At 37.2% G+C, this 21,454-nt stretch overlaps 1 protein-coding gene and 1 long non-coding RNA gene across 7 annotated transcripts in view; one reads left to right on the top strand and one right to left on the bottom strand.

Annotated features, from left to right (window-relative positions):
- The window catches only part of SORBS2 (sorbin and SH3 domain containing 2), a 208,847-nt gene extending 198,994 nt beyond the window's left edge, over positions 1 to 9,853 (top strand). For all 6 annotated transcript variants that reach the window (XM_057370228.1, XM_057370226.1, XM_057370225.1 and 3 more), the window contains 3 exons: positions 5,028 to 5,077; positions 7,830 to 7,936; positions 8,695 to 9,853. In XM_057370228.1, coding sequence (XP_057226211.1) covers positions 5,028 to 5,077; positions 7,830 to 7,936; positions 8,695 to 8,756 — 219 coding nt within the window. In that variant the 3' untranslated portion in view covers positions 8,757 to 9,853. The remainder of the gene's footprint in view (positions 1 to 5,027; positions 5,078 to 7,829; positions 7,937 to 8,694) is intronic.
- LOC130575956 (uncharacterized) overlaps positions 1 to 21,454 on the bottom strand; it is a 68,674-nt gene that overhangs the window by 14,939 nt on the left and 32,281 nt on the right. The gene's annotated exons all lie outside the window — the stretch shown is intronic.

Here is a 21,454-nt window from a genome sequence, read left to right as displayed (position 1 = left end):
CAGTATAGACATACCTATTTAAAAACTGTCAAAATAATTAGATACTCACCTACCAATGACAGATGTTTTAATCAGTCAACATTGATAATATTGCCGGAATATAGAGATGTATTAAAATATAGTATAACCAGGCTGTCATGATTTCTTGCTATTCAGTCTACAGGCTAAGTTGGAGAAGACAGGACAATTCCTATCTCCTCTTTGTGCATGTTGCCCATGATTAAGTTCTGCTCTCAACTGCCACAGCAGGAAAAACAAAACATTTTGAAGAATCAAGTATCACAGGTGTAGGGAGGTTATTCAGAGAGTTCTTGAAACTGTATTCTGATACCTCAGTAATTTTTGTTAAGTTAAAAATACATACATATATATACATATATGTATACACACATATATATACATATATAGATATATATACATATACACACATATATATACATATACACACATATATATACATATACACATATATATATATATACACACACACACATATATATATATATACATACACACACACACACACACATATATATATATATATGTATAACGCAGCTCAAAACTAAAGCATGACCAGGGATGTGGGAAATGGAATACAAGGAGCTATGGGTGGGAAGTTTCACTTTGCACTGAGGGAGGTGAGAGGGATGTGTCCTCCAAACAAAGAAGTCTGAAGACATATCCTGAGGAGAAATGCTGACGTTTTTCTACCTCCTTGGCCTCTTGGTATCTTTTTCACCCCTCTCCAAAGAGAGGATTTTTGTTTAGTCACATTCTACTGACAGTCACAAATACCTAAGAAAAGATTTCCAGTATAGCACTCCACTTTTCTCACATTCCCCCCAATGCACCCCTGCCCATGAGAATTCACATTTGCTGCACACACACCCCTTAAGAACAGAATTCCGATAGTGATGCTAGCAAAGTGAGGATACTTCCATGAAGTACTTTCCACCGGGTATTTACTTGCTTTCTAAATGCAAATCCAAGGTGTGTGTTCTGTTTAATAGCAAGGAAGTGCATTTGTCACTGGTGTTATTAAGGTAGCATTTCTTCTCTGTACTGTTGAGCTTTTCTGTTACTATCTGAACTAGTTCAAGGGATACACATGCAATAACCGTTCCAACTGCATATTCTATGTGTGATTAATCTTTTAATTGTTACATGTAAAGGCACATGCCAGAGCAGCAAACCCTTGGAAAAAGAACATACAGGGGTAGCAATGAAAATACTGTATATTAATAGTACTCTTCCTTTTACCTGTAACAGTTGCTTTTTGTTATCAGGAAAAGCATGCCTGGTTTGCATGACAGAATGAAGCAACAAAAATCCCATGATGCTTCATTCTTAAACTCTGACTTGACTAAGTTTTTGTGGTTCTTCTAGGCTAATTTAAAGAGGGACATATTTGTTATGGGTAAACCTCCTCGTAGCCCAGTGATGACTAAGAGATCCTGCTGCTCACCTGTCAGAGGTCACAGCTATTCACACAGGGTATGGTACTGGATGCCCAGTGTGCAGTAACAGCATTTCCATGGGCAAGGAGCTCAATGTCTAGCCTTTCAGTATTTTGCTTTTACCCAAGTGTCTCAATATCGATATGCTGTGTTTTCTTCCGGTTGTGCTTCTGTGCTATAACTGAGTAAAGGCAACAGGTCTGTGTGTGCCTGAATGTATTATGTAAATCCATTAGTGTACTGTATCTCTGCAGTACTGCGTGGTATTTCCAGTGCTACAAGATGTAAGATATCAAAGTTCTTTATATTTAATCTGGTTTCATTAAGATTACTCCTCTCTTTTAAAGCATTTTTTGTTTATTAAAATCACAGCTTCTGAGTCAAAAGTTTATACTTCATTGCATGTATACAGGCTTTTGCATGTATACAGATTGAATTTTTGGTTTTGATCCATCTCCTTTTCAAAATGTTCTGCTCCTGCTGTATTTTTTTTCACTCAACACTGTCCTCTTTATCCAGCAGTATCATTCCGGATTTTAATATTTAACCTTTCCCTTCTTATACAGTAATATAACTGTAACACAGTTCTAATATTTTTACCTAGAGAGAAAGTCAAAAGGTTGTTTACTGTTTGCATGAATTTTGCTCAAAAAGGTGATCTACATTATGAAAAAGAGGGAAGCAAAAAAATGAAGTCAAACACAAAAACCCTGCCCTCAATCTAAACTAAATGAGAATGAGAACTTATGGCTAATGTTTTACTTTCAGTTCAGGATTTAATTGTCCTTTGTGTTGGTTTCTTAGCATTTATCTCTCAAAACTGTTAATGGGATGAATTGTTTTTCATGCTATTGCTGCTGGTTTTAGGTGATCACTTTTCTGGTCCCTTCCTTTTTAAAATTTGAATTTCAGTTCAAGATAAGCAGATTTGTGTAATTTTCCAAGTCTAAGCTTTTTGGTAGGCCTCTGTTTGCTTGCAGGTATGAGGAGACAGTGCTTTCTTCATTATTGAAGAAAGTTCAGTCCTAGGAAGGCCAGGATTCTTGTAGTAGCAGACAAATATCATACCACAGAAAGTCCATCTAGGAATAAAGGCTATAAAAAAGGGATTAAGCCCTATTTTAATTTTGCACATTTCTCCAAATGAATAGCATGTAATCAGTATATTAAGGGGAGCGTATTGGTCAATGTATAGTGTATTTATGACTTTAATTCCAAAAGTACAAAAGCACATATCATGCACCTAATTTGCATGCTCAGGACTCTACAGAACTTTTATATGCAAGTGCAGTATCAACCATGCATGAAAATCAGGTATACAACTGGGACCTTTGACTTGATTGCACACTTTTTAATGGTTTTCAGATTAGGTCATGCAATGTTTCCCAGGAAATAGGATAGTCTAGGAAATTGAGGTGCAGTTAAAAACTATAAATCTTTGCAATAGTCCCTTGTCTAGCCAATACCACTGTATGGGGGATGAATGCTTAGGGAAAAAAAACAGGGAGAAAGCTTCTGGATGTCAGCTCGGGTATTATTGTGGAATGCATCCAAATAGAGAACAAGCTCCAAGGTCCCCCTGTTCAGACATACCACGAATAACTTCACCCTATTCTCCAAGATAGTAATTTTGTCAAAAAGATTGTTTTCTCTGTGGCAATAACATAGAGTTGAAAATCATGAGTCACCTTGATTCTTATTATCTGTTTTACAGTAGTTAATTAGCAATAAAACATTTTATTAAGCATATGCAGAAAAAGAACAAAATACTAACCTATCCACTTCCTTCCTGACATGGTTTATGTCCAAAGTATTAAATCATTTGTAGCATTGTTTAGGACTTTTACTTTCATTGTTTATAGGAAAAGTCCTTAACCTCGGTTGAGTTCTTTTGCATCTCTGACTATCTTTGGCATTCAGCTCAGTTACAGACCTGATGAAAGATTAGCAGCAACTAAGGTCAGATTCCAGTCTAAATACAAAGCATTCTGACTATTCTCCTCTTGCTTGACAGGCCAGCCATTGAAGGAGGTTTGCTGAGAACTGTTTAATTTGCAATCTTTACTATTTATTCTTTGATAAAAATTATCCATCTTTCTTGTACACTGGCATGGGAGAGTTAAGTGAGGGAGAAGACAGTAAAGAGTATAAACAATATTGTTTTCTTTTATTTTGAAAAACTCTTTCCTACCTAGCATTCAATAGTATGAATTTTAAAAGAAGTCTATATTCTATTTACCTGCATATTTAGGCACCTTTTAAAAGTTATACTCTTTTAGACTGTAAAGATAAAGGTCAGACTGTTCACAATACTTTCTGCATGTAGTCATACAAACTGCTGAAAATAATTTTAACTGATTTCATCTGGAGATGTTGAAAGGGAAAAGGGGAAAAGAAACCTAACAAACTACAACTTGTGCTTTTCCATTCAATTTTTGCCATCAGCCTGTGGATTGTTTACTTTTGCCTTCTCTCTTGGAAGACTGTATCATCTTCAAGAGTGATAAATGAGTGACTGAAATAGTCAAACCAAGAGGGAACCATGGGGCAATAAGACAAATTCCATGGCTTAAAGATCAGGTTGCAGTTTACTCAATTCATGAAAGAAAGTGCTATGAGCAGTGTTTGATACCCACAGTCCCAAAACAGATATGGTTCCCAGACTTGTCTCTACAGCATGACCAGAGAGTATCCTCAGTCAACAGAGAATGCGATCCCTGCTCATATCCAGCACTTTCCTAAGCAGCTGCTCCTGCACTTTGTGCCCTCAGCCAGATTCTAATCAGTATAAGTCAATCACTTTCTAAGCAGGATATGGTTTCTGTAGAGGTTAGTATTTTTCATTTCCATTGCATCCACATGCATTGAATATTAGTGGCTGATAATGCTCCATTGAGAAGGAATGTAGTTCTTGTCACAAAGCTTTGCACTGGAAATACAAACTACTTTTTTTCTGCTGAAATAGAAGTGTTAATGTTATTTCCACACAATTAAATGTATTCTTTCAAAAATTGTTTCTTTTCTTTGCCTCCCAACAGCCTGCATGGCTTGAGATGAAACAGAATTAGTTGAAGTATAGCATGTTATGCCTGCCAAGTGTGTGTGAAATGTGAATTGGTATGTTGTTTGTCTATGAATATTGTAGATTCTGCCATTATGTAGAGGAGATTTTATTTATGCTTATCTAAAAACACATTTCTCCCAAAGAATGTATGATGTTCATCAGTTGCATCTGATTTTTCTAATGTTATTTTTGTTTCACAGTGAACAGGCAATAAGGTTCTATTCCAGCTTTGTACTATACTATAAATAGAATGGACTGTTCTAAAGTTCACAGTTTTGTTTAGTTTTTATTATGACCTCCAAAAATCAGATATTTAAGCCTGCCAAGATTCAGTTGTTTGTCATGTCTCTTAAGAATTTATTGTGAGTTGGAAGGGGAGCAGAATGAGCTGTTGTTTTACACAAGGTAGAATATGAATTCTTGAGCAACTGTGTGTTACATCCCTATCCAACTATTTGGACCTTAAACTGCAAATCTTTATTACATTTCAAATCATTTCATTTCAGCCACAGCGCCCTGTGCTTTCTCATGAAAACATACACAGTGGGGGGGAACCGTAAGTATATTTCTTGTCTACTAAACCAAAACTAACCTTTAAGCAACAGCCAGGAGATCATAGGATAATTTTTTAACTTGTCAAGTACAATTATGAGGAGATTTCACGTATTTGTAGATAACTGCCTGATGTAGGAAGATATCCAAAAGGGTCCCAGAGGGCAAAGCCTTATTTGTTTAATTTTACAGGCAGTGCAGGCAGACATGGCAACTTAACGTTTCTCCATTGTCTATATTCATGGAAGAGATTTTGACATTTTTTTATTCTCTCCCTTTTCACATCTCAACAAAATGGCAGTTACAGATTTAACATTGGTTCAAATGATCTGCTTTACTGACTTAATACAATTATTCAGAAACAGTTCTGTATGTGAATACAGAGAAAAAAAGTAACTTGACAATGTTGATCACAGGAACACAGGCTCTCACTTGTTGGTGTGATTTACAAGTGCAATTCAAATATGAGATACAAGAAAGCTTTTCTGAAAACTTGAGAAGAACCTAGAACTCAAGTCTTATTTTGACAAACATTGTAAGTTCTTGGGATATTTCAGTACTGACTGTTAAAATGCAAGTTGTTTGCAAGATTGCTTCAAGATTTCCCCACACCCCACCCCAGTATTGCACTTGGGTCCTGCTTCAGTGATCATTGAAACCAGGAGGCATTCTTCCTTTAGCATCAGAGCACTTCAGCATATGCCCTGTTAGATAATTTTTCATAAAATGTAGCTAAGGCTTAACATCTACAAATATTTTGAAGTTTTCCTTAGTTGTTTGAAGGTGGAAAAGAGAGGCAAAAAGTTACCAAATAGCTATACCACAGATATATAATTAGATTTGAATATTTAATCTCACTAAAACCACAAGTTCCTGTTGGTATTGTTGAGCATAATGGAGCACCTAACTCAGTTTTGTAAGCAATAATTATCTGACTAATTTTGTTCAATATAGTATAAGTTCATGGCCAAAGTTACTTTTTCCTAAATTAAAAAATAGAAATATATTTAAATTGCCAACTAACCATTCTCTTGAATATGTTTTCTGTCAGTATTGTAAATGCTAGTCGTTTTCATCCTTAAAGTCTCAGATTAGCAGAGAGAGAATGAAATTATTACAAAGAAGGTTTTAAAAAGGATTATCTAGGAATGACTTAAGATTTCATTTCTTAAGAACAAAGAGTGCTAATTGGGAAGTTCTTGTTACTGTACTTGAGTAAGTAACTGGCTTGGATCCTGTTCATGACACATTACATCTGCAAATCATGTCCCCTTGGAAGCTGCTTTTAATTGTTTTTTGGAATATCACCATAGCTCTGCTTTCCTGGAATGATGATAAGCATAACAGAAAACATTATTGCCCCTTAGTTTTTTGCACAGATTGTTCTTACTCTTGCTATACAAATTACCAGAGGTAAATGCTTAAACAGTCAGTTTCTTTCCATTTGGTTAGAGTAATTAAAATATAAAAATAGACTTTTTAGTCTTGGGAAGATAACTGCCAGTCACAAGAAATTGTTTTGGTTTTTTTTTTTCTCGGAACATTGTCTTCTTTTTCAATCTCCGAATGAGCAATGTGAAAAATAAGTGTAGCTTAGTCAAGATGGCCATCATTAAACCAAACCTGGCACCAGTCTGTATATAGGATTTTCAAATTGGGCTTTCAGGAGCAGGAATTTTTTACTAAAATAAACTTTTAATTTAGCTGGAATTATAAACACATCAACAGGCAAGCTATCTTGTTTTTACTGGGGAGAGTGTAATAATGGTATTAAGGTTTAAAATCCAGTGAACTGTTTTAAGAGAAAAGAATGGATGCTATTATGTTTTGCTTCAGTATTTTGTATTTAAAAACATTTTCTTTTCACGATTTCTGCAATTGTACCCTGTTTCTTTATAAACAGTCGTATCTGAGCCACAGTTGCTTAGAAAAAAAGGCCAATTCTCAGTCTGCAGGATTCACGGGCCTGTTCAGCAATCTTCCTGTGGGCTGTAAGCCCAAGAACCTTCAGTTCCCCCTAATGAGAGTTTATTCTTTCAATTCAAAAAACCTCAGTTAAAAGCTGCCAAGAAGTGAAAGACCCTGCATTTAGTAATTGCATACCTCTTGCCATTTATCCACCTTACATCCTGCAATCTGCATTCCTGGCCAGGGGTAGAGGCAGAGGTCAGGGTTTGAATATTTTTTGAGTTGCCATCCATATGTTCTCTGATTTGACTGAAGCCTTTCCTTCACTCTCAGAGATAGATGGCTTATCTGTGCAGCCACTGAAGAGCCCAGGGAGGTGCCCCAGCCACAGTGACAGTGTGTGTGAGCTGCTACCCTCACTTGTGCTCAGTGTTACTGGCTTCACAGAGCTGAAATGGAGAAGTGCAGTTTTAGGTGCTGGTCATGGAAGGTTACAGAGCCAGCACATTTAGACTTTCCTTTAGAAGTCCTGTGTTTGGTGACTGAACTATAAAATAACACTGAAATTTAATTTTTTTTTAATCTGTTTTAAAGCAACTGGTTAAAAAGCCATCAGGTTTGCCTTGAAATCCAGTTTTTAGTGTCTCATGAGTTACCTTTCCAATGAAGGTTTTACTTTCTATAAGTTCTTAACCCTCAAGTCCACCAGGAAAAAAAAAAAAATCCTTTTCCCCTCTATTTGCCAGAAGTGTTTCTTCTTAGTTAATGTTTAAACCAGCTCCTTTACTTGAGCAAAAGTACAAGGAACTCCTACTTCTTTTTAAAATGCATCATTTGTCCTATTTAAGGTTTCAGGCTCTATATAACTATACTCCTAGGAACGAAGATGAATTGGAGCTCAGAGAGGGAGATGTCATTGATGTGATGGAAAAGTGTGATGATGGATGGTTTGTGGGTATGTTTTAATTTTAATTTGGTTGCTTTATTCTTTTTTTTTTCCCTGATATTTGCTGCCCTCTTTGTGTATTGTCTTTTAAACAACTTATTTTTTGGCAGTTAGTGTAATAAAGTTGAACCTGGCTTTATCAGGAGAAGTCCCAACCAAAATCCAGTGAAATTAGGGTGATTTTGCACTTCTGTTAAAACTGATAGATGCAAATTGACATGTCTGTGGATTGTTGTACAGCATTGTTGCCACTTGTGACACAGAATGGGCTATGTATTACTGCTCTCTTTATAAAGGCCAGGTTACTTAAAACTTACTCACATGAATGCATCCACAGCATTGACCACTTGAGAGAACCAAGTATTACTGAACAAATGAAGATTTTGTAACCAGGCCTAGATAAGGTGGCTTAATCATTTCATAAACCCTCATGCACACAGCAGCTAACTTAATCATCTGACTAGTCCGTAATATTGCAAAAATACAAATTATTTAAATAGACTTGATGTTGTTGGAATAAATTATTTCTGTGTCAAGAATTTTAGCACAGCTGTTAAGCAGGCCTAACAATTGAATCAAATATGCCTCTTCATTTGCTTTTTGCTTCCTGCATTTATACTTTGTTAAACCTCACAAATAAAATTATATAGTGTAAGGAACTGTAGATCTTTCTGTTTGTGCAATATTAAACAAAAATTTTAAGGCCATGCCTACATAGTGATTTTCTGTTGTTATTCCCATCTTTCATCTATTGCTTCTAATTTCAGGAACCTCAAGAAGAACCAAATTCTTTGGTACTTTCCCTGGAAACTATGTCAAGAGGCTGTGAATTTTTTTTTCTACTTATTTATGCTGCATCTCTGCAACACATCTGCATAAAGCTGCTAGAAAACATGCTACGCTGGCCTTCTGTTTTCTTGCTTGCAGTCTCAAATAAGAGGCCATCTAGTTCATCCTCATCCCATCTCACCCACCAAACCGTTCCAGCAGTATTACAGCAACAACCACAGTGTGAATAACTAAGCTTTTCTGAGACAAGAGGAGTAATTTAAACATTTAAATATTCCCTGCTCGAAAGTCTTTTCATGGGAAACACTATAGGAAAAGCCTGACAACAGGTACAGGGATGAGTTGCCATGGGGGGTAGGGGGGAAAGGGGAAAAAGTGTTCTTGGTTTGAACATTTGTGGTACTACCATGGAGTCTGGTGGGATTTTTTTCAGCATGCATGTAATACAGGGGAAAGTTGCTGTTTACTATTTTTTAAAAAATTGATTTTACACATTCTTATTAGCTTGGCAGCATTTGTTGCTTCCACATTGCTGTGTCACGGGTTTGCCTGTTGTACTGGTTTACAATGTATGACAAACTATAATATAGATTTTTTGCCTGCACTTGTATGCTGTAACAAATGCACAGTGATTGTAAAATCTCATGCAAGCAAAGTAAAAAGATGGAAGAACTGCAAGTGTTCTGAACGGGTGCAATGGTATTGGCTAATTTTTTTTTTCTTTTTTTCCCTAATGAAAAACTGTAGTGAACCTTGTAGTGTTTTCTGTTAGAAGGTAAGAAGTGCAAAAGGCATAAAGATTTGGGAAAGAGGATTTAAGGAAGAGACAGACAATGCTGTAAGCTACAATAATATAACCTGCTACTGATGTCTGATATTAAGTGGTTGTAATCAAAATGTTGTAATAGTAAGCAACATGAAGTGTAAGAGGTTAGTGTTTTTACTTATCAGGAATTTAAAGAAGCAGGAAGTAAACAGTGTTAGTGCAAAGGGTTGTTGGGTTTTGGTTTTTTTCTTTCCTAACATAGCCACCTGCAAAATATTCACAAGCATCATGTACTGATTTATTTCACTATGTGTATGTATGTATGTTAATGAAACCCAAGTTACACATTCTTTTTAGGAATTTAGACAGAAAAGTCACAAGTATTAAAACTGATATATTTTAGAGGTGTTGTTTTTGGTTTTTTTCTGAATGAAGCAAGTGTTTGAAGACATACATTTTCCATAAGCAAAGGTAAGCATAAATAGCAAATGAAATTAAGGCACAGGGTGATAATGACTATGGCTTTATAAAAGTAAAAATTCAGATTTGGTTTCTTTGGCACCTTATAGATGGCAAAAGCTTCTGCTGCATTTTTCATGGGTAAAGGATCAAAATTATCAAAATGTATGTAGTCTCTGTAGCATTTTGTACATAAGTTTGCTTTTTTGTACAGAGCCATTTGGTTGTTGATTTTTAAAAAATTAAGTTTCTTATTTGCCCTCTTCACATACAGAACATTTCAATGCGTTTTTCTTTTCTTGCTCTGTTTACCGTAAGCACATCTGGATAGTGCAATTCTGTAAGATAGCATTTTATGCAAAATTTTATTAATTAAAATATGGTTTACCAGCCAAATCTAAATGTACATATATCTTTATTACTGAGAAAGGTCATTAAGGCAAAGGTAAAGAAACATCTTTGTGCAGCATACCTTTATTATTGCAGATTCCATGGCAAAAGCTTTATATTCAAAGGCTTTCAATTTTAAACTAGGTCTGCATGCAGCTTTGCTGTGAGATTAATACTATCTTTGATGCCATTTATGATTGAAGACTTAAATATCTGTTGCCTGTGATATTTAAAAAGTACTGTTTCTACTCTGTATCTGATTTTAGAAAAATGCAGGTTTTTCATACCTGGTTTTCAGGTGACTGACTTTGAATTCCTACAAGCAAAAGGTCTCTGTGGTTTTTTTTTCTTTAATAGACTTCTAATAAATTTTGCTTGGAGTACAAAACTGTTTCCCCCATCATTTCTCCAAATACACATAACTTACCATTTAAGTATTGTAAAGTGCTTACCTCTTCAAGCTTATGGTACAAATAGTTACACCTTGTACTTCCACACACCCACTCACCGCCATCAAGTATACACTGCTTACATATATGGGCAGCTGGCATTGTCCACTCCTGGGTCATCCCTAAAATACCTAAATTCAAAAGCAACCTTATGGCCTTTCTGCAGAGAGTGTGCCAATCTGAGATGATTTTTCTTTTGCCAGAACCCCCTTCACACAGAAGCACAAAGGTAAAACATATATACAATGGTAAACCCTTTATATATGCCTAAGGTTCCTACATCCTAATCATTCAACAAAACAAAACAAGAACTTCCACGCAAAGTGACAGCATTGGAATGTGAATTAAGGAAAACACTGGTTTTGGGGGAGCATTCTGCACTTGGGACATCTCTGTCTGGCAAGGAATTGTCAGAAAAACTTGCAACAAGAAACACGGGTGTGGGCGGGGGATTGTGTTTGTTTTTTTTGTTCAATTCTTTTTCACTGCCTGGTTACTGCTGGTGACTCAGAGTAGCTCTTTGGTCTCACTTCACTACATCACACTGGCCATTCCTGCCAGGCTGCCTCTTCCTAAATGCTGTACTTCTACCACTGAAGAATCCAGTACAACAGCAACCTGCGTTTGAACAAGAATAATCCATTTCAAGTCCCATTTATGCTCAGTTTGGTATTTACAATTGCTGGGCTGGAAAATGCAAAACCACCAACATCTCTAAATAAATAATAAATATGTAGGCAAAAGTGGTATCTGTCTACAGGGAGGTTAAGACCAGGGGCTGCTGCTGAAACTCCAGTTGAAACTCCTGTGCCAGTATAAGCATTGTCCATGCTGGGAGTGCCATCAGTCAGGACAAGGCCTGATATATGACTGAAGTGACTGTTCCCTTCCTTTGCTAAATTAGCTTAAACCCACTACATGCATCTCTTCTGACAGCCCAATAACCAAATGCTGGCATATGCAACCACACATCATGTGGTTTGTCTTTTTTGTTTGCTGGGTGACCCAGCGTGGAATTCAGGACATCAATGAAATACTGCTTTGTGCCAGACACCTGTGAGAATTGTCAGAAACAGGAAGTAGTGTGCTTTAATAGTCTTTTTCCATAAAAAACTAGCCTAGTAACACCAACTGGTTAGTATAGTCTCACTGATATAAAGAAATTGTGTATAGGTAAGGGCATGAGGGGTTAAGGGGTGAAATAGATTTCCCCTGTTAATTGCAAAGTGAATAAAAAGGGGAAAATACAGGTCATTTTAATGAGAATAGCAAGTCATTGGCACTTCAGGAGAAGATTGTAGTCCTAATGTTTTAGTCAAAAAGTAGAGAAATAAATATTTAACTACATCTCCAGGTAAACCCAACATACTCAATTCTGCCAAGTCTGTTGAAATCCCAACTATACTCTTTAAGGCACAAACTAGAGGATTTTTTGAGTTTCCTTGTATAGGGCCCTATAAAATAATGAAGGACACTCCACAGGACTAGGTGGTGCTTTTTCCTAAAGGGCAGAAGAAGACAGACCTGGGGAATTAGAGGAGACCAGCCAGTCTAATACCTAGAAAAAGATGAGACCAGATTAATTAAAAGACTCGGATACTGATTTTTCTGGAAAATTATGTATCAAACCACTTGTCAGCATATATAGCATACATCTTGATTTCTATTAGAATTTCCTTTTAATGCTAGGAGTTGGCAGTTGGGTTTTCAGACTAAGTCAGTGCCAGTGCAATGAAATCAAGTCTTGCAGAATTGTACTGCATACAGACAAATAGGTAAGAAAACCACAGCATCCCTAAAAAAACAGTCTATCTCAGTACCTACCCTGCAGCGAGTGTATTTGCTCTTGAGGCAAAGGCTTCCTAAAACAAGAAAGCCCATAACATACCAACAAGCCAGGGCGACTGATGCATGAGCAGCTCAGGGTAGTGCTCCATATCCCAAACTAAGCAAAAGGTCACCCTAGCAGGTCTCACATTCTGTCACCCGTGCCAAAGCAAAGCATGGTGTCATTCTGCGATGCCTGGTATTTACTAGTTGCCTTTTAAATGCTGATATACAGAACCCGGACAGGAACACGAGGTGCTTCCTGTGCATTTGAAAAAGCAGTGCATGAGCCCATGGGAAGCTGGAAACATGAAGTCAGTAGCTCTAGAAAGACCTTAGGTCATTGCCAAGTATAGTCCCTTACAGCATTAATAGTTACAGGGTGAAACCCTGCCTTTGCTCCAGTTAACAGCAAGCTCCTGTGAAGTCAACAGATCGCACAGTATTGGTAATAATTTCTGTGTTAACTTGAAACTAAAATTGCACAAGAGAGAAGCACTAGAACAACTGAATGCCCAGTTTGGGTTAGTTTTCTTACATTGAGCATTATGAGCACAGGCAGAGACCAGAAACTTCTTCTTTAAATGCTCCCTTGACACACCAGAGCAAATAGTTCCCTTCTCTAGTACCTAAAAAACAAGTTACCTTAAAAAAAATTCATTTTCTACAAAACATTTTTATCCATCAGAACACTGTCTTGCAACCAGCAAATAACAATCAGACAAATACCTGAATCCAACCATTTTACAGAGCAGGGAGCTGCCAGACCAACACAATTGAAATTAGTACCTTATCCATACACAGTAAATAGGGATGCTGAACATAGTAAGACTTTCTCATGGATAATCAATCAACATCATGCCATTTACTTGACTGGATACAAAAATTTCTATTTTATTGTTATCCTCCCTGCAATGGCAGGATAGTTAAGTTTGCCAGTCCTAGCTAAAAATTGTCTAAAAGAATCTTTTTTTCTCAGCAATATAGTGAAGTCATGTTCCTTTGAAAATTAAAAAAAAAAAATTTACATTTATGTATGCAGAATATGACAAATACAGATTTCAGAAATCCACTGAAAAAAAAAAAAACCAAAAAACCAAAAAAAACCTAATTCCTACTGCACTTCCCTGAGTCAGAAACTATTTAGACCAAAAAAAAAACGCTACTGGTCATTGCTTAGCTCTCACTTGTGGGTTTTGTGTCACCTCTGAAACATTAAAAAAAAATTAAAAGAAGTTTCTAGTTAATATGTGGTGATGAAACCAGGGAAGAATCTGAACAATCCTGCAGGTGCAACTCCTAGTGCAAATGTGCTGTAAATAGTTACATTGTGCAGCTGCACCCAGGACTCCCAGCTGCTGTTTCATTTATATCAATGCAAAGCCCATATATATTTTTTTAAGAAATATGCCTTTTGATATTTAAATTCTCGGGGGTCACAAAAGAACAAAGTTTTGTGGTAACTGACTATTTTATACTGCCAAAAAGTAGAAAACATTCCTACCAAAATAGCTTTAATGCCTATACCAATTTTTGGAGCAACCTTTGTGTAGTGATGTCACATCTAATTACAAATCAGGAGCACAGAGGGTTCCACTGCATCAGAATGGAATTACATCACAAGTGACACTAGGGCAGGAGCGGGGGGAGGAGGAGGGGGAAAGTGTTGCCTGACAACCAGGAGTGCGTTGCTATCCTCAATACAGACACTCACATCCCAACAATTCATGTTCCTTGCTGCCAACACAAATAACAAACTTGAAAGCCATTATTTCATCACCGATATAAACGAATAGCAAAGTAATTCTCCTACGTTTTCCATCTATCAGATAAATCAGTGAACTTTAAAAACATCCCAAGAATAATGTAATTATGTATCTCTACCAATGAAGAACTACCAGAGGGTTACATGCAGTGGCTCTTGATACTTCCCTCCTAAAGTGGGGGATTCACTTCTCTCTCACAAATGTTTCACTTCGCAAGAGAGGGCCCGGTATTCACATGTGTCCACTTTGGACATGAGCTCTAGCTCCAAGTGACTGGAACAGTAATTTGCTATTTAAAGATCTTAAAGGACCTAGTCCTTTCAGATTATTTTTTATTATTTATGATGGCCAAAACAGAGTAATTTTATCTCAAGACTTTCTACAAGTGCCACTTAAGAACCAAAGAAATAAACTGCTCTATTAAAATAATCAAGCCTTCAGTTGTTTGCACTGAGATTTTTTCCCTCAAGCCGAGTTAAGCATACAAGTGAAACCAGCAGTGCAGATAGGGAACACTGAGGAGGCTGAACATGTCGTTCTAAGTGGGTCATCGCACCGCTTCTGTCACTGTGATTTGCCAGATAAACCCCAAGCATGCAATGACCCAACTCATGCTTCCCTGGGTTAGTGCTCCAAACTGTAATGTGAAACATGTACAAATACCAGCTGGTTTAATACYCGCCAGAGGCTTTTCTTACACTACCACCGATTCATCTGTTATAGATAGGGGGCTTTTTCACACGTAACTGGAAATATTTGAACAGGTGAGGATGAGGCCTTCCCTCCTTACACCATAAAAGAAGACAAATGAATGTGCCCAGTACGTCTGGGGTAGTAGAAAGCAATGCTAATATGCCATGGAAGAGTTCAAGAAACTATTTATAGATTCATTTCATCTGCTCCTGCAGCCAGCTCTGAGGTACAAGACGTAAAGCAGCACACAACACACAATCTGAAACAAAAAAGTATGAAAGTCAAATGCCATCAAAACCACAGGGGAATGCCCAGGACACACACACACAAAAAAACCCCTCTGCTAGCCATTAATCCCTACTTACATTCTGAAACAAGCATACTGCTACAGAGGTGTGCACAATTTTTGTACCTACATTTCAGTCAGGAGGAGTTTTAAAGAAGAGTGGTCAAAGAAAGAAATTGGTTCAAACCTACATCAGTATCAGATAATAATTTCTGATCATCACAGCTTCCATTACAAAACTTCTCTGGGGTTTAAGCTGTTACAGAAAACTGACTTCTCAGTTATACACATCACTGATAAATTCTAGTATCCTATCACAGTATCCTGATATTGCTGCTAACTATCCAAACTTTCTCCATTCTTTGCAGCACACACTTCATTTGTTTATCTATTTCACTGTAGAGACACAAACAGTGCAGACTTCAAGACAGGAATCCTCCAGGCAGAAAACCTGCAGCTTCTTTATACAGCATTTATGCTAAGAGGTCCTTGTCCTTTAGGGTCTTAACCATTGCTTTAATGCAGGGGAAAAAAAACACTAATTAAAATAAATTGTGCCACTTACAGACATTCACAGGTATATCCTATACCTCAGATAGAGAAACAGCAGATGTTTCAACCTGCTCCACTCCAAAAAAAAAAAACCAAAAATCCAAAACAAACAAACAAAAAAAACTAAAAAGCCTGCAAAACACACAAAAATCAGAGTAGTGGGATGGTTAGTAGTGGAGAAAGAGCAGTATATTTGGGACATCAGAGGCAGACAAGACCAAGGAGAGCTGCTTCAGGCCCTAGAAACAGGATACCTGGCCATGTCATGGAGTCAGACTTCTCAACCTTCTTCCTTCACCACACCTCCTGTTCTTCCATGAATTATGCCTCTCCAGGAAAGCCTTAGAAAGGTAACAATTACAGTCATACCAGACAAAAAAGAGAAAAAAGGAAGATCAACGGGGGAAGATACAACAGCTATGGGAAGCCCAAAAATATCCTCCAGGCTCTATGGGCCTGCCCACCCTGAAAGCGACTATCCTGGTTTTAAGCCCAGCTGGAAATTAAGCATCATGCAGCCGCTCGCTGCATGAAACCTCCCCAGTGCAGTGACCTATCCTGCTTTTCCTTCCTGTTCTACTGCTCCTTCTCTTACTGTCAGCCCCAGAGGCAAAAGCACTATTGAAGGAAAGGCAAACATCCATGGAATATAAAACATTTTTTTGCTGAAAAATACTGCAATTCTGTTTTATTCTGTTCAAGCTCTCACACTCTGGCTCTTGCCCTCTTGCCTTATTCAGAGGTCTACCAAAAGACCTCAGCATCTTGATATCATTAGTTAAATCTAGAACTTCCAAAGATGAAATGGTCTCCTGCCATAAAACTTGCGTTAGCTAAAAGCTCCCACAGCACATGGAGTTGGTTAGGAGAGCCCAACTTTAAACATTCTGGCATTCCCTCAAGAGAGGAGACTTTAGCAAGTTACTTTTAAGTAACTCTAGCAAGTAACTTTAAGAGAAGCGCAAAACGAGAAATTACCAAAATGCAATGGACAGGCAAGAGGGTGGGAAATTCAGTGTTAGTGAGACTTTTTTTTTTTTGCATTCCTGACGAGTTTTTAGTTTTCAGGTTTTTTCGTGTTTAGTTTGTTGGGTGTATATATGGCTGGAGGGAGCTGGTGGTAAGGACTGGAAGCAAAACCCTTTTCAGGTCTTTATTTCCAGAGATATTTTTGTTAGGAGAGTTTACTCATGTTTCAAAGCACTACCAGTAAATACCATGGTTTACCTGTCTTCACACTGCAGAATGAGGATTTGAAAAGCCTTTGAAAAGCCACAGAGGAATTACACCAAATTCTGGCCTGGATTTCTACAGTACCAGCAAACTTCAAGAGCAAACATTCCCAGATACGGTATGAACTGTATTAACTCTCCACATGCTGGAGTATAGCAATAGTGGATATATGAATACCACTTTTAAGATTCCTTGTGGATATGTATATCTGACAGTTTTCACATCTACCATTTCATATGCAGTTATTACATGTTGATAAAATGTGAAGTTTGTTCTACTTAAGTTTCTGCTGGTTTTGTCCCTGCTGCAGTTCATCCTTTTTCACAATACAGCACTTGCCCCTACATTCACTGAACAGAAGCAAGCGAAAAGTCCAGTCAGGGCAAAGTGTGAAATATATAATTAATTACTTTCATACAATATTTTCTTTTGCCAAAAAGAAACTAATTCGTGGACATGAAAAAGCTGTCAGTGTGCTTCAAAGAAGCAGAAAGAAATCAGAAGAGTAATGGGGAAAATATTTACAGTATTTAGCTACATTTAAGCATTCTGCCTGAGTAACTACCCAGTGCGTCAGAACCCGAGGATCCAGCTTTGTGGCTGGCTATATTCTGAAGCTGCTAATCTCTGGCTCAGGGCCCACTTTCTACTTTAAACAGAATACAATATTTGTCTTTCAGCTGTTGCCGTTTGTCATGACCCAATAAACATGGCTAACTCTTCCATAGCAACTGCTGTTAAAATGCTGAAGCCAAGCCATAAAGTGAAAGAAAAATAGGTGCTGAACACAGTACTTTATTAAGCATAAAACAATTGTATATTAAAAGACATTCTGATGCCTGTTTCCAAGAGAAAAATACTCAGAAGTTTTGGCACTTGGACTACAAGTGACTGTGACCTAACATGTGATCTCACATGTGATCTCATCATTTGTTTGTGTATGAAGTCTTATCTCTTGGGAGACCACAAAATAGGTCAAGGTATTGATCTAGGGGTTTGACACATGCTTTGAAGAAACACTTGACTGCTCCGTACTTAGAAAAATATCCATGTATTTTTTCAGGCTTAAGGCAGAACCAACTTTTGTTTTCCCTTTCTTCTAAGCTTCCCAGAAGCTTAGAAGGTCTTGAGTCTGTAGACTAATAGAGAACAACTGCAAATACCTATTACCAAAGATATCTTTCTGTCATAGACTTAACTGCTCTCAAGCTCACTGACAGTGGTTGACATAAAAGCATGTCCAGTACAGAGACACAGAATGAGCCACCATGGACCATGGTCCAAATCCTTATGGAGTTCTGTTGCTTACATGCCTCCAAAAACCTGTAGCCAGCCCAAGGGAAACACCAGAACTCTCAAAGGCATTCACACAGTTAGAGTACAATTGCATATGAGCCCTTTGCTCTGCAGTATTCAAAGAGCCCTATGCAACAACACTATTTTACAGCCAAGGATAAACGTGGTCAAAAAGAACTGCTTAAAATGAAAACTAGGAGAAACTTCACAAGGAGACCCAGACACGATGAGCAGTTTTGTCTTCCACCCTATTTCTGTCTTCCATAAGGTATTTTGTAGATAGTAATAGCATTCCCAGACTTTTATTGTCTGTTATTTACAATATAAAACATTCCCAGTAACTCAAAAGATAGTAATTTTAAAATTGTAGATGGAAAAAAAAGTTTTAAAAATCTTAGAGAAGGAATAAAGTACACATCACAACCACACAGGGATAAGCACTTTCTTTTGAACCAAGAAATCACTGTTCTTTCCTTGACACTTCAGATATTTTTCCAGATATAATTTTCACTGACAAAAATATGTTAGAAGAAGGAAGAAAACATACATCCACACAAGCTTTTCAATGGGGAGGGACATACATTATAGACAGCATATTTATTAACAGTTTTACCACTCCAAGAACAATCTCTCTCTCATCATCTAATAATTACTAGATGAAAAGCTGCTCAGAAAGCACTGCTACTACCTCCTGCATGATAGGTTCCTCTAGTCACACAGGTTACACTATGGATCTGTTCTCAGTCTTGAGTTTTGCATAATTCTCTGAAATTTTTATTACATCTTGTGCTACTGAATAGAACCAACTCTTTCTCCAGTGGCAGCATAGGAAATTTCCATACATTAATTTTCCTGTAACTTTTTATCTTGAGTAGTTAAGGAGTAGAAAAAGGTTAATTATAGCTAACAAAGGAGGGACATACCACACTATTTTGTGCCCATTTTAGTCTGTGAATAGTGTGGATACAGTAATTCATATCCTATGAATGAGACTAGAATAGCTATTACAAAACGTATGTCTGAAAAAAAGGTATGCAATGTCTGAGCAAAATGTACACAGTAGAAGCTTGCTGGGTCATATCTGAAACACAGCTGGCCCACAGCTTATAAGGATCTAAAATTAGTGCTGTCTGCTGAATTACAACTTCACATACCCCTTTGGAAGGCCTGATGTTACCTCCATCACTTCCACTGCCCATTTTCCTGGTCCTAATCACCTTACTTCCTCCAGCAGGATTGTCAGATAGCCTCTTCTGTTCTGTGCCCTGCCAATACCTGACTTGTACCATGCAAGCCAGCACAAGGAAAGATGTATGGTTAGCTAACAGCAGCCAGACATGTATTTTGGCCTACACAGACACAGGCAATAATAATCTAGTGGTAAATGTTTACCTCTTACACCTAAGGTTTGGGAAGAACAAGAGATAGGTGTCTTGACACCACTTGATCTCTTCACTATCCCTATAGTAAATATGATGAGCTTTTCTCTTGAAAAGACACAGTTAAAGTTTCCATGTAGCAATAAACAATTACATAGCTAAATGCATAAAATCACCCATGAAATCAAGAAATAGGACTAATTCTTGCAGAAATAAAAAATGAGACTTTGCTTTTAATAGAGGCAGTGCTGGGTGTCTGAACATGTATGTTATCATTCTTGTAGGCATGTGTTACTGTACACCTAATGAAGTATTTGGACTGTTTCCTGAATGCTGCTCTATAACATGCCTCATTCAAGAGGTTTTATAAATCTAACAACTCCTATGCATTATTTGTTCAGGTGGTGTCAAATGGCAAGCCCATCAGAGAGTTGTGTAACAGCCAGTTTATGTTCAAGAAATTATGTAAGTGCCAGCATGTTAATTTATGAAGCATACTGGACTTATCTGCTGGCATGGAGCCTTCCTAACTTTATTCCAACTTCAGTCCTTTGAAATGAGCTTATCTGGTTTCCAACGCCAAAATAGGCTTTAACTTTAAACAAAAAAGGCATCAGCTTGCCAAATTTGGCAATGATGTTTGACTGCAGCTATTAAAGGGAGCAGAGCCACTGATGAGTGAATGAGCTGAAAAGAAAAACAATTCCTTCCTCAGTCAGTTTTAAGATTCTCCATCAGAACTTCTACAGGCCGTCAGAACTTAAGGGCAAACTCTTTTCCTACACACAACAGGAAAACACAGCCTCTCAGTAAACATTCAACTCTCATAAAATTAATTATGAAATTTGAGAAATGTAGCAATTAAGCACAGAATTTGAGAAATTATTTGAAACTTTTTTCCAGGAGCCATAATTATAATACGTGCTCACTAATTCAGGCTCACAAAAAAACTGATAAAGGACAACAAATTCCTTTCCTAGTCACAACCATATCTAAACTCCTGCAAATAGGCAAAATAGAAATACTATGACAGAAGCAACACTTCAGGAAACTAGCGCAATAGTCAGAATCTTAGAACACAGATTGAAAGTCAATACATGCATATGTCAATTTGCAAACACAGAGTTGAAAATGCAGGGTATGGACATGAGTTTTCAAAATTAAGGTGAGCAGTACTTCAATGCCCTAATGTGGCATCAACAGCTTATTACATTCAATACACTCCTAAGATTTTTTTTAAACACTAGTCATTATTTTATAAATTACCCCAATTCCTCCTTTATATGTTCTGTAAACAATTTTTTTAAAAAATAGTGCACAAAGATCAGATAAGAGGAAAACCAAGCACATCTATAATTAAGCAACTTTTGAAAAGAAAATATTTTAATTTCTACTTTCAATTTGCTTAGAAGTTTATGAAACAGCTCTGAAATGTACCATTTCACTAAAAAAATTACTTTCCACTTACTGGCTTGTTAATTTAGAGGAGATCCTTAATGTAGGCTTCAAAAGGTTCTAAGATGCCTACTCCTCACTTGCAAAGTAGGAAGTTTCTTGAAAAAATTGAGGTTTAAGTCTTCAGTTTCTGCAGTATTCATGGAACAAATTTGCTGCCTTTGAAAGTTAAATAATTGGGGGGGGG

This window comes from Malurus melanocephalus, unplaced genomic scaffold (genome assembly GCF_030028575.1).
Source record: "Malurus melanocephalus ecotype Western Australia unplaced genomic scaffold, MMel_1.1 scaffold_121, whole genome shotgun sequence".
Taxonomy (NCBI): domain Eukaryota; kingdom Metazoa; phylum Chordata; class Aves; order Passeriformes; family Maluridae; genus Malurus; species Malurus melanocephalus.
Note: the sequence above shows the minus strand (reverse complement) of the source record. Positions and strands in the feature narration are given on the sequence as shown.